Raw genomic sequence first — 17181 nt, forward strand, 5'->3', positions numbered from 1 at the left:
TGTGTTTGGATTTAAGTGTTGAACTGGCTAATAGAATGGAATTCTTGCCAAATGTTTTGGTCCTTGAATTCTCTCCTTTCTTTCTTTTTTTTTCTTTTGTTAATCTTCACCCAAGGATTTTTTCCCTATTGATTTTTTTAGAGAGAGTGGAAAGGGGGGTAAGGGGGGGAGAGAGAGAGAGAGAGAGAATCGATGAAAGAGAAACATCAGCATTGATTGGCTGCCTCCTGCACCTCCCAGAACCACCCCTACCCCCACCCCACTGTTGGGGATCGAGCCCACAACCTGGGCATGTGCCCTGACTGGGAATCAAACTGGCAACCTCCTGGTGCATAGGTCAACACTCAATCACTGAGCCACACCAGCCAGGCTGGGCGGTTCTTTTGAATGTCTGTCTATGCTTAGAAGAAGGCAAGAGGAATGGACTTACAGTTTAGTGAAAAGGAGTCTGAGAAGTGTGGTGCGGATCTCATTATTGGCCATGAGATTTGGCCAAGTACTTAATTTCTAAGCTTGTTTCCTTACCTGCAAAATGGGAAAAAGTACCACCCACCCCATCCATCTCAAAGAATGGCATGAAGATGGGCTCAGACCAGGTGTGTAGAAACTTAGGCCGTGCAGATAAATGTGAAGTGGCCTCTGAGGTAGGACATATTGATGGCCTTGTCCTTGCGAGGTTATGCAGCACACTTCTGGGGATGACCATGAATGGCTGTCGGTAAGGATTAAAGGATAGGAACACTGAAGCCTCTCAGGTGGTGGGTATGCTGGACTTGAACTCCCTTCAGAATGTGCATTTCATTGTTAACAAAAGGCCTCTTTACAAGATGGTTCATCATGGGCTCCCTCCTTGGCTCATCTGCAGTGAACGCTTATAACCATTATCCAAGGTAAGTATGCCCATGGGTTAGTCAGTGGGAGAGGTTAACCCGGACTGTTGTGTTTATGGGGCAGAATGTCAGGAGCTTGAGACCATGTTTAATTTTTCGGTGTCTTGAAACCTTTGCTCATTGCCGATGTTGACAAAGTGTAGTTCATTCAGTTGCTCAGCTACTTGAGGGCCTCCTAGGACAGCGGTTGCCAACCTTTCAGACCTCACGGACCACCAGTGGTCCGCAGACCATCGGTTGGCGACCACTGTCCTCGGGGCTGGGCACTTGGGCTGCAGCAGGCGATGTGACAGAGGACGTTGCTCTCTCAGAATTGTGCTCTTGTGGAGAAAGCTGACGACAAGGTGTAAAGTCATGCAGCAGAAAATTAGGTAGGAGGAGACAGTGTGGTGGGGGGTGATGGGAGGAAGGCCTCTCAGAAGAGGTGTCATTTGAGCAGAGACCCTAAAGCTGTGAGAGACAAACCAAGCCCAGGTCGAGGTTAGAGCATTCCAGGGAGAGGGACCAGCAATATAGTTCTGATTGCAATATCAGCAAGCTTATTATTTTAATTAAAATTTAAAATTTTTTTAAATTAAAGCAATAAATGGTTCAAAGTTCAACAAGCATAGAAGGATATACTGGTTTCATTCCCAGTTTTTTTCCCTGCAATCTGGGACCCCTCTATTAAGAGTTTCTTATGTTCCAAAGTCAAAGTTATGTGTGTAGCTATATTCTTCTCTTTAAATCCTCACCCGAGGATATTTTTCCATTGATTTTCAGAGAGAGTGAAAGAAATATCAATGTGAGAGAACACATCGATTGGTTGCCTCCTGCACGTACCCCAACCAGGGCCTGGGCCGGGGAGGAGCCTGCAACCTAGATACGTGCCCTTGACTGGAATTGAACCTGGGACCCTTCGGTCTGCAGGCCGACGCTCTATCCACTGAGCCAAACCGGCTGGGGCGTGTAGATATATTCTTTGTATATATGACCAAATAGATTATATACCACTGGTAATGTGGACCACCTTGTTTCTTCTCTTTATTTATTTTTTTTAAAATATATTTTATTGATATTTTACAGAGAGGAGGGGAGAGGGACAGAGAGTTAGAAACATCGATGAGAGAGAAACATCGATCAGCTGCCTCCTGCACACTCCCCACCGGGTATGTGCCCGCAACCAAGGTACATGCCCTTGACCGGAATCGAACCCGGGACCCTTGAATCCCCAGGCCGACGCTCCATCCACTGAGCCAAACCGGTCAGGGCTTGTTTCTTCTCTTTAGTCAATCCAGAGTAGTACATAGTTTTTACATCAAGAGTTCTTCGTTCTGTATGACTGTTTATTAATCCTTTATATAACTAGATTTATATAACTAGATCTACAAATGCTTTCTTGATGGGCATTTATGTTGTTTACAATCGTTTGCTGTTATAAAAACACGTTGCAGTGAATAACCTTGTACAGATGCCATTTGTACACATGCATGTGGAATTTGGCACACTTCCTTTTTTTTTTTTTTAATTTATTGATTTTTTACAGAGAGGAAGGGATAGGGAGAGAAAGTTAGAAACATTGATGAGAGAGAAACATCGATCAGCTGCCTTCTGCACACCTCCTACTGGGGATGTGCCCGCAACCAAGGTACATGCCCTTGACCGGAATTGAACCTGGGACCTTTGAGTCCGCAGGCTGATGCTCTATCCACTGAGCCAAACCGGTTAGGGCTTGGCACACTTCTTCAGCTGCCCTTTTTCTCAGGGTGGCAGGTCACACTACTCACCCGTGTCCTTGGCATTTGAGGCACGTGAAGTCTCTTTGAGGTGTTTTTAGTTGAGTACGGATTCTGTGCTTCATTCTGGATTGGACAGTGAGCTCCACACTGGCTGGATCATCTTACTAGTGGGTCTTCCTCTTCTGTATCCACAGTGCCTAGCATAGTGCCTGCCATTTAGTCAATGTTCAGTAAGTATTTGTGGAATAAATAAAGTAAAAGTTGAGGCAAATAAATATATAAAAGAGGATGCTTGTTCTTTTCCTGCATGGCACTTAACTTCTCTGGAATTTTATATTCATTGTGTGTTTATTTGTTTAATACCCTTTCCTTTCTCTTGACTATAAGGTACATGGAAGCAGGGACCATGCCTGTGTTGGTCTCCATGTATTTTCATTGTTTGACTCATAGTGGGTGCTCAACAAATATTTATTAAGGAAGTGCTTGAGTGAACAGAGGTCATTGCAGAGGGGTGGAGGGCTGGAGTCCAGTGCGAGAGGCCTAGTGGAGATGAGCCCAGGATTTGCAGGCCTGACGAAGGTCTTGGCCAAGCTGGGAGGCCATGAGACCTCCACTCCCGTGTCACATCCTGACCCGAGCCCCTCCTTCCTGGCAGGTGGAGGTGCAGTGCCTGCTCCTGCTGGAGGTGCTGGGTGGCTCCCACAAGCACGCCGTGGATGGTGCTGTGAAAAAGCTCACCAAGCTGTGGAAAGAGGTGACAGGAGGCAGCGGGGGTTGGTGGGCATTGCTTCTTCTGTGCCACCCCCAGGTGCTCATCATCATCATTATCTGCTTTACACTTTTCCTCCTCAGAACCCCAGCCTGGTGGAACAGTACTTCTCAGCCATTCTCAGCCTAGAACCCAACCAGAACTATGCAGGCATGCTGGGGCTGCTGGGGCAGTTCTGCACGAGCCACAAGGAGGTGGACGTGGTCAGCCAGCACAAGGCAAGTGGACTCACTGGAAGGAGGAGAGGGACTGGATTTGTCCTGTCGGCCCAGCTGCTGGCCTTGTCTGGAGCTTGTTGGCTTTCTCACTCAGGACCCTGGCCTTTCTCCATGAACTTGGAGAAGTTGGAAAGTTTTGCTCCATGTCTGGTTTGGGGAGAATCCTGGCATAGTTTTGAGAGGGATAGCCTGTTCATGCAGTCATTCATTCTTGCACAGCTGAGCAGCTGCCATGTGCCAAACACTGTGCTAGGTGTTGGGATGCAGTGATGAGCATGGAGCTGCGATCCCTGCCCTGGTTATATCTGTGATACACACTACAGAGGGAAAATGCAGGAAGCCATGATACTCTGTAACTGGGGACCTTACTTAGGTTATGGGTCAGGGAACACATCTCTAATGAAGGGACCTAAACAAGTGAATAAGCCTTAGCAAGGTCGAGAGGTGAGAAAGAGCATTTTGGGTAGAGAAAGCAGTCTGTGGGAGGAGGCCAGTGGGGTTGGAGAGTCTTGAGTGGGGTAGGGAGGTGTGAGATGCAGCCGATCAGCCAGGTAGCAGGCAGGCCTTGCGAGCCATGCCAAGGACTTGGGACTTGTGGTACCTCTTTGCTCGACACTGTGAAATTTGGGCACTGATCTGTATTTTTTTTGGAGACACTCCCACTAGAGGGACGTCGCAGGCCAGGGATGAGATATTCAGAATGTCACCAGGTCTTTGTATTCTCTAGAGTGCCCTGCTGGATTTTTATGTGAAGAACATCCTGATGAGCAAAGTGAAGCCTCAGAAGTATCTATTGGTGAGTGAGAGGTGGGGCTTACTCACCCGGACAAGCTCAACCCCACTTTCAGTTCTGTGGTTCCGAGCTGTCCTGGATTCTTGGTCTGTTCACGTGAGGGCTTGACGCCTGACTCCTTTCTCCTTCTAGGATAACTGTGCCCCTCTGCTCCGATACATGTCCCACTCGGAATTTAAGGATCTGATACTGCCCACCATCCAGAAGTCCCTACTGAGGAGTCCAGAGAATGTTATTGAGAGTAGGTTGTTGCCAAACGGGGGCAGTGGGAGGGAGACAGTGCCTGATAAGCAGCACCCCTGACACTTGGCAACAGGAAGCGTTGGACTGGGGTGAGGGATGTGTTCATTGTCCTCTTCCTCATTGGGACTTTGGGAGAGAGATCAGGGACCCTTTCAGAATATGTTGAAAGTCACGGCCCTCTTCTAGGAGAAAGCACAGAAGTGTATCGGCTTCGAATACTGCATACAATTTTAGAGGTCCAAGAACCTTCTGGAGACCATTCAAGTTAAGAGCCTCTGCTCTCGATAGTTTGAATTTGGTGTGGAGTTGGCACTTGAAACCATAGGATACGAGGGTTGAGTCTCTGTCTGTGTTTATCTTGCTAAAAGGTGTAGGTAGGATGCTAGAGGGACACTTGTTTGCTGATTGGGTTGGGGCAGTGTACAGCTCTGCAGCAGAGCTTTGGGGCAAAGGTGTGAGCACTCAGGTGGCCATAAAGAGATGAAGAGTAGTCACAGTTCTGTGTGTCTAGACAGCAGGCCGGGTGGTATTTGTGGGGAGCAGGCCAAAAGTGGGTGTTACATCTGTGACTGACATGGTCAGTACTTTCTGTCCCCCTCAGCTATCTCCAGTCTGCTGGCATCAGTGACTCTCGACCTCAGCCAGTACGCCCTGGACATTGTGAAAGGACTGGCTGGTGAGTGTCCCGACCCTTCCCCAGCCCTTAGAATGGCACCTTGGGTTTTGGTTGTCCTTGTCCCAGTTATTATAGAAACAGGTAAGGGGACAGCTCAGGTTAGAAATGGGGCTTTACCCTAAACGGCACCTGCATAGTTTCTTCCCAGAGATCCTTTGTGAGAACTAGAGCTAGGATTGAAGAGCCGGGAACATGGGAAAGGCAAAGATAAGAGCCTGGCTCCTCAGCTCTCAGCAGCTTCTGAGCAGCGGCTGTCTGTGTGTCCAGGTCAGCTGAGGTCCAACAGTCCCCGTCTGATGGACGAGGCGGTGCTGGCGCTGCGGAACTTGGCCCGCCAGTGCAGTGACTCCTCCGCGATGGAGGCCGTGACCAGGCACCTGTTTGCTATCCTTGGAGGTGAGCAAGCCTTTGTGGCCATGGGGTGATTTTTAAATGTTTTTATTGACATTTTTTCTGTTTCTCAGATTAAGAATCTTTTTTAGGGGGAAAAAGCAAGTATTATTTTAAACCCAGCTTCATAATAGGCTACTTCTGGAATCAGAAGCTGCATCTTGATATCACACACATGGTCCCCTCGGGAAAGGTGGCAGATGTGAATTTTGAATGTTTTCCATCTCTCCTCTCAGGCTCGGAGGGAAAACTAACTGTTGTGGCTCAGAAGACCAGTGTCCTCTCAGGTACAGAATTTCTCCGCAGGTCCTTGGTGGGGGTGGTGGTAGATGAGGTGTAAGTAACTGTTAGGAAGGCGAGTCCTTCTTTGGCTCTTGACTCCTCTGACATCCTGGGACATCCCAGCCTGCCTCCCAGGACTGCTGCCTGCCTGCCTGGCATGCGGGCCCTGTTGAAGTCCAGCGGGAGGCCTGGCTTCTGCAGGGGGGATGGGAGGAGGAGCAGTGATGGCCAGAGGAGAGGCTTGGCTGCTGGGGAGGAGGGCAGCGACAGGAAGGCTCCCGCGTTGGTGGTTTTGTGGTGGCGAGGAGTTGAGCAGGGGTCTCCTGCCTTCTAGGAATCGGGAGTGTCAGTCATCACGTGGTGTCTGGGCCTTCCAGTCAAGTCCTGAATGGGACCGTGGCTGAGCTGTTCATCCCGTTCCTCCAGCAAGAAGGTAATTCTGTGCAGTTGGTGAGCATCGGTGGGGAGCCAGGCTGGACCCAGTACTCACCATCAGAGCCTGCCATGAGCCCCTCCTGAAGGCACTCCTGCCTGGAGTGTCTGCTCCCACTCCCTTGTACTCTTGCTTGCTTTCTGTGCTGCCAGCCATGATGTGATGCAGGTCTGAGGTGTCGGGCTGATGGGACTTCTGCTTGCCCTAGTTCATGAAGGCACCTTGGTGCACGCCGTCTCTGTCCTGGCTCTCTGGTGTAATCGCTTCACCACGGAGGTGCCCAAGAAGCTCACCGAATGGTTCAAGAAAGCCTTCAGCCTTAAAACCTCCACCTCCGCAGTGAGGCACGCCTACCTGCAGTGTATGCTGGCCTGCTTCCGAGGTGAGATTCTTCCCCCGTCCCCACGGCAGGTGACCTAGTTTTTAGGGCATCATTACTGTCTCAGGCTTTCCCTGTTGTCCAGCTGAGGTTTGTGTTATTTCTTCCTGAGCCTCTGGGAGCACCAGCTCAATCTGCATAACAAATTCTGGCCTCTCCCTCCTATTAGACCTTTAAGGAGAAAGTTTTATTCCGAGAGGACCCAGACCAGAACCTGACACTATATTTCTGAAATCATGGAGGAATAATTTTGATAAGACTGCTTTAAAAGGCCCAGTTTATAGAAACTTGACTCTGGACCCACAACCCCTGCCCTTGCTTCAGTGCTGACAAACCTGTCATTGGGCACGGGCATCCACCTCCTTCCCAGACAGCTAGGGGAAACTTTCACCTCTGTGTGGGAGCTTGATCTCCAGGTAGAAAGCTCTAATATTGGTTTCCACCTCTGAGATAGGCTTATCTTTCTTTTTTTGAAAGTTTAAACAGGGATGAACTGTGTTTAAAGAAACGTCTGGGAGCCCTAACCGGTTTTGCTCAGTGGATAGAGCATTGGCCTGCAGACTGAAGGGTCCCTGGTTCGATTCCAGTCAAGGGCACATGTCCGGGTTGTGGGCTTGATCCCCAGTAGTGTGTGTGCAGGAGGCAGTCAATCAATGATTCTGTCTCATCATTGATGTTCTATCTCTCTCTCCCTCTCCCTTCCTCTCTTGAAATCTATAAAAATATGTTAAAAAAAAGAAACATCTGGGAGATTCCAGAGCCACCGCTAGAGAGGGGATGCTCACTTGTCAGTTGCAATTTTGCTGCATTGATCAGCCTTGATTTGAGATTGAGCAGAGACTTGTTTAGCGTAGTCTCTTCAGCTTGAGCTAGTTCTGCTCTGTGCTTTAAAAATAAACACAATGGCCGAAACCGGTTTGGCTCAGTGGATAGAGCGTCAGCCTGCGGACTGAAGGGTCCCGGGTTCGATTCCGGTCAAGGGCATGTACCTGGGTTGCGGGCACATCCCCAGTAGGGGGTGTGCAGGAGGCAGCTGATCGATGTTTCTCTCTCATCGATGTTTCTAACTCTCTATCCCTCTCCCTTCCTCTCTGTAAAAAATCAATAAAATATAAAAAAAATATTAAAAAAAAAAAAAAAAAACACAATGAACCTTTGAAATAAACACTTCTTGGATTCAAGTCCATGACATCATCTGGATGAAATACTTGTTTCATTATGAAATGTCCAGACATACCATTTGAATAGTTACGTGGGTTTAACTATCGGTGGAACAGGTTTCTGCTTCTTTTTTTTTTTTTAAGTGGGCTTAGTTCACTGGTCAGTAGATTGGTGCTAGTTTTGGAATTTGGGTCCAGAGGTCGTCTGGTTGGGGGAAGAGCGCCGGAAACAAATTGGTAGGCTTGAGGTTGGCCCTGGCTCTCTCTCAGACCAGCTGTGTGGCTTTGGGCAACTCACTTAACCTCTCTCACTCTGTTTCCTTATCCATCAAATAAATAGCTGCACTACTGGGTTAGTAAGGATCCTCCTAGCTCTAACTCGATGTTTGTGGAGTTTGATTTAAGCCCAGGTTCTGATTCCAGTTCTTCCTGGTATTTCACAAGGTAGCTGAGGGTTTTAGTTAGCCACTTCAGACCTGGGTGGGTAACTCCTTCCTTGAGTAGCTTGTCACTCCCAAGAGTTAGGGTGTTCTGTAAGGTGCTGGTGCTCTCTCCACAGGTGACACGCTGTTGCAGGCCCTGGACTTACTACCCTTGCTCACCCAGACAGTGGAGAAGGCAGCTTCCCAAAGCACTCAGGTTCCCACCGTCACCGAAGGCGTTGCCGCGGCCTTGCTGCTCTCGAAGCTTTCGGTGGCCGACTCCCAGGCTGGTAAGGGTCAAGAGCTGTCCAGGAAGGTCGCAGACAATGGCCGTTTTCTGAGTCCTGGGGAGGAGTGTTTTGATGTTTAGGCTTTTATAGGATCAGCTTGGCCACTTACTGAATTGGGTCAGCCACACGGCAGCTTGTCATCTGCTGGGATGAGCCTAGGAGTCAGACTGGGTGATGGGAATTCAGCCAGGGCCTCCGTCACCGTCCTCCAGCCTGTGGCCCAGTGCTCTGGGACGGGCTCTGTGGGTAATGCCCAGGCTCACCTGGGTTTAGTAGTGGGACTTCTTTTTAATTGGTTGTACATTCATACGGTGTTCCATGGAACGCTTCCCCTTAGCCAGCCCGTCTCCCAGCCACTAAGTTCCCCTCGCTGGGCAGTATTACCAGTTTCATCTCGTCAATTTGTCATTGATCAGACATGCCGGGTAACATACTGTATATGCCATGTTATGTACTAAACATAACTTGGAAAAGTTTCCAAATGAGTACAACAAAAAGAGCCTTCTCATTCTTTTTTGGGCTACATGGTATCCCATGCTTTCTTCAGTTTACCTTCTACTCTGCATGCAGACGTGCCTGAACTTACTCCTGTGGTTAGGAACGGAGCTCAGCTTTTTTCATACAGTATTGTGTGCCGTCTGTGTACATGCCAAGGCACTGCGGGGAGGACCTCGCTTCAGCAAATTTCAGGCTGTTTCACTGTAGTGGGAGAGAGGAGATGCAAATAGATGTCTGTCATTTAAAGCAAAATGTGGCACTAATGATGTTTTGAAGGAGGGATTGCTTTTAGTTTAGGACTGGGCATCAGAAAAGGCTTCATAAAGGAGGGAGCATTTGAACTAGGACCTGGAAGGCCAGGAGGGATTTCACCAGCTGGACGGGAATAGTCCAATGTCGGTTCAGACCAGCCCCAGTCAGGGAAGGGCAAGGGAAGGCCCATGTGTGAACCTCAAGCCTTTCAGCCTGGCGCAGACGAGGTGGGAATTCCAGATGGGAGGCAGCTCGTCTGGGCTCCTGTGGGCAGCAGGTAGCCACGGAAGGCTTTCCTGTGGGCGATGATACCAGAAGGACTGGTCTGCTTTCAGGCCAGGGAGGGCAGAGAGCCTAGCAGTGACCTGTCCCTGCATTGGAGCGTCTGTCAGTAAAGCCAGCCCCGGCAGTTTCAGGATGGAGGGCCCAGCCCTGGTGGGCGTGATGAGTGGTGCCATCGGGTGACCTTTTGTTTCTGGCAGAGGCCAAGCTGAGCAGTTTCTGGCAGCTGATCGTGGATGAGAAGAAGCAGATTTTCACTTCTGAGAAGTTCCTGCTCCTGGCTTCAGAGGATGGTGCGTTACTACCCCTTCGTGGACTCAAGGCTGGGACTGCATCTCTCTCTCACTGGAGGGTCCTCAGCGAAGGCTCCTCCCTGACTGCCTGTTGTGACCAGTCAGCTTTGCAGAAACGTGGACCAAAGTGATCTGGCCAAGGCCTTGGCTGACCTGGGAATGAATGCATTCCTGTGGGGTGGGGAAGGTTAGGGAAATGGGGAGAAGTGGGAGATTTGTGGAGACAGCACTGTGGCTGTGGAGCTGAGATATTAGGTGTAATTATAGCTGATTGGGTAATTGGTGCTGTCTCAGAGGTTTTCCTGCATTCAGAAGCAGCGTGAAGCTCTGGTAGAGTGTGGTTGGCTCCATGCCCCTCCAGGAGACACAGAAACTACTGGTTTCTCTCCTGGAAGAGAGGGAACAGTTGATCTTTAAATGTATGTTTAAAATTCTGGGTTGTCTTGCGGGGTCTGCCGCTAATTGGTGATTTGAAAAGTCTTTTGACTCATAGATCACAACATCCTATTATTGAGCTACAATTGTTAGTCACTTCTTGATTTAAAAAGGTTTTATGTAGGAAATACATTCACATAATTCAAAACAAAAGATCCAAGAGGATCTACGCTGAAATTTATATTCCCTACTTTGCTCTCTGGCTGCCCAGTTTCCTGGCCATAGAAAGAACCAATTTTATTAGCTTCTGTGCATCCTTGATATTTTATTTCTATACCAGTAAATATCTTTTATATGTTAGTTCTCTACCTTTTTTGCACAAGTGGTAGCTTGCCTACTATAAACAATGTGCTGTCTAGACTTGGAAATCACTCCACGTCAGCATAGAGTGAGTGTCCTCATTCCTTTTTAGAGGTGCATAGTCATTTTTATTTTTATTTATTTATTTTAGTATATTTTTATTGATTTCAGAGAGGAAGGGAGAGGGAGAGAGAGATAGAAACATCAATGAGAGAAAATCATTGATCATCTGCCTCCTGCATACCCCCTACTAGGGATTGAGCCCACAACCGGTTATGTTCCCTTGACCGGAATTGAACCTGGGACCCTTCCATCTGCAGGCTGATGCTCTATCCACTCAGCCAAACTGGCTAGGGCTGCATAGTCAATTTTAATTAATTAAAAGAAAGTGTATATTTTTCTTTACTCCACACACATGTTCACAGTAAGCAAAAAGAGGAAACCCTAATGAGCTGTCATCCCACAGCCCGTGGTAACTGCACTTACATTTAGGTGTTCATGGTCCAGTTCTTTCTGGATGTGTTCTCTGTTTTAAAAACACACTTGCTATTTCTCTCCCCTTCTAGCCCTGTGTACCGTGCTGCATCTGACCGAGAGACTTTTCCTTGACCACCCGCACAGACTCACCGGCAGCAAAGTCCAGTACGTGAGCTCGCCTACCTTTCCCCTTGGGCACCTTTCCCCTTGGGCCAACGGAGGTGAACCTGGCAGGAGCCTGAGAAATGGGGCCGAGGGGTGTAGCAGGGCTGGCTGTGGAGAACCTCCGCCCGGCCCAAAACCAGGACGGTCTGTCCCTGTCCTTGCAGGCAGTACCACCGGGCTCTGGTGGCGGTGCTCCTGAGCCGCACCTGGCACGTGCGCAGGCAGGCCCAGCAGACGGTTCGGAAGCTGCTGTCTTCTCCCGGGGGCTTCAAGCTGGCGTATGGACTCCTGGAGGAGCTGAAGGCTGTCCTCAGTTCTCACAAGGTGAGGCGCTCAGACCTGCCTCACCAACCCTGCTCCTGCCATGGATTTTGGATGGGCTGCTCCTGGGCTGTCCTCCCTCCCTCTCTCCCTCCCTCCCTCCCTCCTTCCCTCCCTCCCTCCCTCCCTCCCTCAGACTCTGTGATGCCAGAATCTTCTCTCCTGCCCTTAAGCTCCAGTAACACCTGGTTCACACACAGTTGACTCTTCAACAGGGTGGGGGTTAGGGGCACTGACCTCCCTCACAGCTGAAAATTGGAGTATAACTGCAGTCAGTCCTCTGCGTGTGTGGTTCCCATATGTGGAGTTGGCCCTTGAACAACCGAACAGCATGGTTTGAACTGTGTGGGTAGTCGAACTGCCTGAGTCCAATTGCATGTGAGTTGACCCATGCAGTTCAAACCCATGTCCCTCAAGGGGCCACTGCAATTCCTTTTCCTTTTCAGACTCTCTTCCCATGCCTTTTTATATGTAGCTCAACCTTTTTATTCTTGAGTAATTGGATAACACTATGTTTTTAAGGTACTTTATAATTTTTAAAGCATTTTCTGTTCATTCTCCCCTCTGATTTTTCACAATGGCTTTATAAGGCAGACAGGCTTACTGCCTTTTTTTATGTGAGTTGCGCAGGGTTCCAGGAGCTGAAGTGACTGGCATAGGGTCACAGTTGGTGGCTGGCAGACCTGACTCCCACTTCAGTGCATGTTGTGCCCTGCTTCCCTCCCTTCTGAGCCTGCTTGAGGATGTGGTGCCGTGACAGACTTGTGGTCGTGGGCTGGGTCTCCTGGACCAATTTCTGGTGCCTTCTTCCCCAACCGCTGAGCTTTTTATGTGCAAAGTCCCAGGTGCTTCCTCCTTCCAGGCACATCTCATAGCCTGCAGGTCCCCCTGGAGGAGCTGGGCATGTCTCCACTTTAGCACGGACCCCTGAGGACAGCATGAGCGAGAGGCAGCTGGGTCCCTGGGTGCAAGGCCTGCACAGGGCTCTGAGCAGTGGGGGCTCATGTGTTGTCGTCATGCAGGTGCTGCCCTTAGAGGCTCTGGTGACTGATGCTGGGGAGGTGACTGAGGCCGGCAAGGCCTATGTGCCTCCACGAGTCCTGCAGGAGGCTCTGTGCATCATCTCCAGGGTGCCAGGGCTGGAGGGTGACACCAGCAACACCGAACAGCTGGCCCAGGAGATGCTGATCATCTCCCATCACCCATCTTTAGGTCTGTGGCTGTCCCAGGTATGGGAGGGGCGGGGCTATATTGGGCAGGGTACCAGCGGGCTGAGCAGAAGGCCTCAAATTGCTCCCCTCCCCTTCAGTGGCAGTGCAGTCTGGACTCTGGCCAGCACTTCTAGCCAGAATGAAGATTGATCCCGAAGCTTTTATCACCAGGCACCTGGATCAGATCATTCCCAGGATCACCACACAGAGTCCCCTGAACCAGGTGATTGGCGCGTGAGTTGGTTGTGGCCTCAGGCCACAATTCAGGAAGGGGAATGCAAAGAAACGGGTGGAGGTGTGATGAAATGTGGGTTTGGAGCCTTGGGTTGCCAGTGATAGAAAATGCCAACTAGTTTGAGCACAAAAGGGAATTTACTGCCTCATTTAACTGCTAACTCCCAGGATCTGACTGGACAGGAGCTCAGATGTCATCCTCAGGACATTGTAGGTGGTGCCTCTGTTCCTCTCTGTCTGTGTCTTCATTTGAGTATTGTATCTGCTTCCCATGATGTGGGCTCCATTCTCCAGCAGTCTCCCCCTTTTGGTGGTAGGACAGCTGCTCGAGTCCCAGGCTTATAGCTCGTCCTCCGTTAGCTCCAGTGGAAGGAGCCTTTCCAGTCATTTCAACTGGCATGGGGTCTCACTGCCCTGGGCAACCTGCCTTGGGTGCTGTGTTCATCCCTGGGCGGGTCCTTTTGGTCGGGCTTACCTGCTCAGCCCTGGAAAGCAGTAATGCTTGCTGAGAAGGCAGGCACCTGCTGCAGCTCTCCTCTCCCGTGGGAATCGCTCAGAAAGAACCGGCAGGGACAAGAAGAAGCAGAGTCAGTTGCCAGGGGCACTTAGGCCAGGTGGCACACCTTTCCAGTGCCAGCCTTGGCACATACCGACTGTCTGTGTTTGTCTGTCAGTCTTCCATGAATGCCATGGGCTCCCTCTCCCTCCTGTCCCCGGACCGGGTCCTCCCACAGCTCATCAGCACCATCACTGCCTCTGTGCAGAACCCTGCACTGCACCAGGTGACACGGGAGGAGTTTGCCATCATGCAGACCCCTGCCGGGGAGCTGTACGACAAATCCATCATCCAGAGGTGAGACACCATCAGACACCAGCCTTTTTCTTGCCTAGAAGATGGAGACAACACCTCCTCTGTGGGGTTGTTGTGAAGAATGAATGAAACCATCCCTCCATTTCTTGGACAGGTGCCTGCTCTGTCCCAGGCACGTGCTTAAGCAGGAGCATGTTGGCATTCAGCCCTTTGCTGGTGCACGCTACTTAAAAGCTAGCGGGGATGCCATGGCTGGCAGGAGGCTAAGGGGACTGGCGGCCGTTTTGAAGCTGGCTGATCACTCGCTCTGCTGTTTCAGTGCCCAGCAGGACAGCATTAAAAAGGCCAACATGAAGCGAGAGAACAAAGCTTATTCCTTTAAGGAGCAGATCATCGAGCTGGAGCTGAAGGAGGTGAGTGCATGGACGCAGTGTGCGGGGTGCTGGCCGAGCTTGGAGCCCTCAGGCTGGTGGCATTTCCTGAAGCACATATACACTTCCCTTCCGTCATCCCAAGGCCCACGGCACAGTCCTTTGATGCCGCCTACCCATGCTGGGTCCTCCTGCCTTACCCTTTATTTACCCTTTCTCAGTAGCTTTCTCCACCCCAAACTCAAGGAAAATAAATTTCTCTCTGCGGGGTACTGGCAGCAGTTCATACACTTCCTTCACTAAGTGATGCTGCTTGAATTCATGCCTGTCCACCCAGCTCCTTGACGGCTGGGACCTGTCTTTACTCTGAGCAGCGGCCCAGGGCCTGGCCCGGTGCAGCCTGTGGGAATCATGGGTCAAGGCTGCATTTAGCTTGTTACACAACGTGTGGTGCCCTTGCCTGTCTCGGAGCCTTTGCTCTTCCGCCGTCTTTATGAGTCTGGCTTCTTCTTGTCTTTCTCAGCCCTCGTGTCCACGTCTGAGAAGCAGACCGCCCTGCCCACCTATCCAAAGTGGACCTTGCCCTTCTTGGTTACTGTGCATCGTATTTATTCCTTTTATAGCATTTGCCAGGATCTGAAGTCATGTTTACGTATTTGGTTACATGTTCATTATCTTTCTTCACCCACTACATTGTGTGCCCCATGAGGGCAAGGCCTTCCTTGGTTTGTCAGTAGAGAATCCAGTAAGAAATCACTTCTCTACCTGCCGTCTCGGTTCTGTAGGAACCAGGTGGCTGCGGACTTGGTGGGAGGTGGTGAGACTACATGCTGGGTTGGGGCCCCAGTCACAGACTGAGAGCTGACTCAGTACTGACTATAGAGCCAAGCTCGTCCTCTGGTGGGGAGGGAGGTCTGTTCCCTGGAGATGGAATTGCTTTGCGCATTGCCTTCAGGAGATAAAGAAGAAGAAAGGCATAAAAGAGGAGGTGCAGCTCACCAGCAAGCAGAAGGAGATGCTGCAGGCCCAGCTGGACAAGGAGGCGCAGATCCGGAGGCGGCTGCAGGAGGTGAGTGGCTGCTGCCACCGCACGTCCGTCTGTGAGTGTGCTGGACAGCCCAGGCCTGCCCCTGGCTGCCCCAGAGCAAGGCCCCGCTGACCTGCCTCCTGGGGCGGCTCTGCTTGCAGCTGGACGGTGAGCTGGAGGCAGCACTAGGACTGCTGGACACCATCCTGGCCAAGAACCCATCTGGCCTGACCCAGTACATCCCTGTTTTGGTCGACTCTTTCCTGCCCTTGCTGAAATCTCCTCTGGCCGCTCCCCGGATCAAGAACCCTTTCCTGTCCTTGGCTGCCTGTGTCATGCCCCCTCGACTCAAGGCTTTGGGTCAGTCCTTGTTTGCTGGCTGTGAGCATGGCCCCAGGCAGGTTGGGAGGTGGGTGGGGATGCCCCTGAACACCGGTGGGGAGCCATGTGGTGACTTAGGCTACTGACTTCTGTTTCCATACGGAAGTAGCCTGAGGGACCTCCAGCTGCATATCAGGAGCAACATGGTGCCTCTCCTCTCTGCTGTTCTATGTCTGCTGTGCCTTCACTCTGAGGCCCAGGGTTTAGATGTTAGTCAGTGTGATCTTTTTTTAAAAAAACATTTTGTTAATGAGAATTATTTTTTAATATATATTTCTATTGATTTCATAGAGGAAGGGAGAGAGACAGAAACATCAATAATGAGAGAGAATCATTGATCAGCTGCCTTCTGCATGCCCCCCAATGGGGATCAAGCCCGCAACCCGGGCATGTGTCCTGACCGGGAATCGAACTGTTACCTCCTGGTTCATGGGTTAATGCTCAACCACTGAGCCATGCCGGCTGGGCAGTCGGTGTGATCTTTCTGTAGCAGTTTTAAACGTAGGAAGTCACAGTCAGAGGCAGTGGGGGTGGTTTGGTGCCATGTGGCTGGTTAGTGGGCCCTAGAGCTCCTGAGCAGCCATGTGTCAGTGATGAGAGGTCTCTAATTTTTAGCTTTCTGTTTGCTGTGGTGAAACAAAGATTAGGTAGGGTGGCTGGGAATTGAGCAGACTTCCTTCCTAGCCTAAAGGGAACGTTCCCCTCCCTGGGTGAGGCTAGAATAAGAACCTTCTGAGTGAAAATGAGTTCTGGAAAAATGAATCTGAAAGGGAATAGGCTGATGTTTGCCAGAGGGGAGGGGGATTGGGGAACTGGGGGAAAAGGTGAGATTAAGAAGTACAAATTGGTAATTACAACATAGCCATGGGGATGTAGTCAGTAATAGTGTAATAACTATGTATGGTGCCAGGCGGGGACTGGGAATATCAGGGGGAACACTGTAAAGTATATGCATGTCTAATGACCATGCCATACACCCGAAATTAAGACAAAATAATACTGAATGTAAACTGTAATTGAAATATAGCTATATGTATAAGAGGCTAAGCGACCGGCCGACCGGACGGTAGGTATGACACACACTGACCACCAGGGGTCAGACGCTCAACGCAGGAGCTGCTGAGCGACAGCAACTTTGCAGAGTGCTGTCTCACACTCCAGGACCCCTCAGGGGATGTCGGACTGCTGGTTTCGGCCCGATCCCCGCAGGCCAGGCCAAGGGACCCCATCTGCTGGAGGGCCCCACTCCACAGACGCCCTCTGAGCCCTGGCGACACCCCAGGTGTGGCCAGCTGGGGAGGAACCGTGGTAGGTTGGCTCCAGGATGTGTCCAGCCCGTCTCTCCCAGTCCCGCCCCACCATCCACCTAATTAATTTCCTTTTAATGTACACGAATCTGTGCACCAGGCCTCCGGTATAAAATAAAAAAAAAAGAGCCTGGAAAAAGGTTCTGAGTCAGT

General features: G+C 50.5%; 1 protein-coding gene across 1 annotated transcript in view; it reads left to right on the top strand.

The window, feature by feature from the left end:
* The window catches only part of GCN1 (GCN1 activator of EIF2AK4), a 56266-nt gene that overhangs the window by 9401 nt on the left and 29684 nt on the right, over positions 1 to 17181 (top strand). The window contains exons 6-24 of the mRNA XM_080650561.1: positions 3264 to 3362; positions 3461 to 3595; positions 4323 to 4391; positions 4521 to 4629; positions 5233 to 5307; positions 5575 to 5703; positions 5934 to 5984; positions 6314 to 6412; positions 6621 to 6794; positions 8511 to 8663; positions 9896 to 9988; positions 11290 to 11365; positions 11530 to 11689; positions 12709 to 12898; positions 12996 to 13120; positions 13806 to 13984; positions 14262 to 14355; positions 15269 to 15382; positions 15502 to 15700. Coding sequence (XP_080506687.1) covers positions 3264 to 3362; positions 3461 to 3595; positions 4323 to 4391; positions 4521 to 4629; positions 5233 to 5307; positions 5575 to 5703; positions 5934 to 5984; positions 6314 to 6412; positions 6621 to 6794; positions 8511 to 8663; positions 9896 to 9988; positions 11290 to 11365; positions 11530 to 11689; positions 12709 to 12898; positions 12996 to 13120; positions 13806 to 13984; positions 14262 to 14355; positions 15269 to 15382; positions 15502 to 15700 — 2323 coding nt within the window. The remainder of the gene's footprint in view (positions 1 to 3263; positions 3363 to 3460; positions 3596 to 4322; positions 4392 to 4520; positions 4630 to 5232; positions 5308 to 5574; positions 5704 to 5933; positions 5985 to 6313; positions 6413 to 6620; positions 6795 to 8510; positions 8664 to 9895; positions 9989 to 11289; positions 11366 to 11529; positions 11690 to 12708; positions 12899 to 12995; positions 13121 to 13805; positions 13985 to 14261; positions 14356 to 15268; positions 15383 to 15501; positions 15701 to 17181) is intronic.

The sequence above is a fragment of the Plecotus auritus genome (assembly GCF_963455305.1).
Source record: "Plecotus auritus genome assembly, chromosome: 13".
Lineage (NCBI taxonomy): Eukaryota > Metazoa > Chordata > Mammalia > Chiroptera > Vespertilionidae > Plecotus > Plecotus auritus.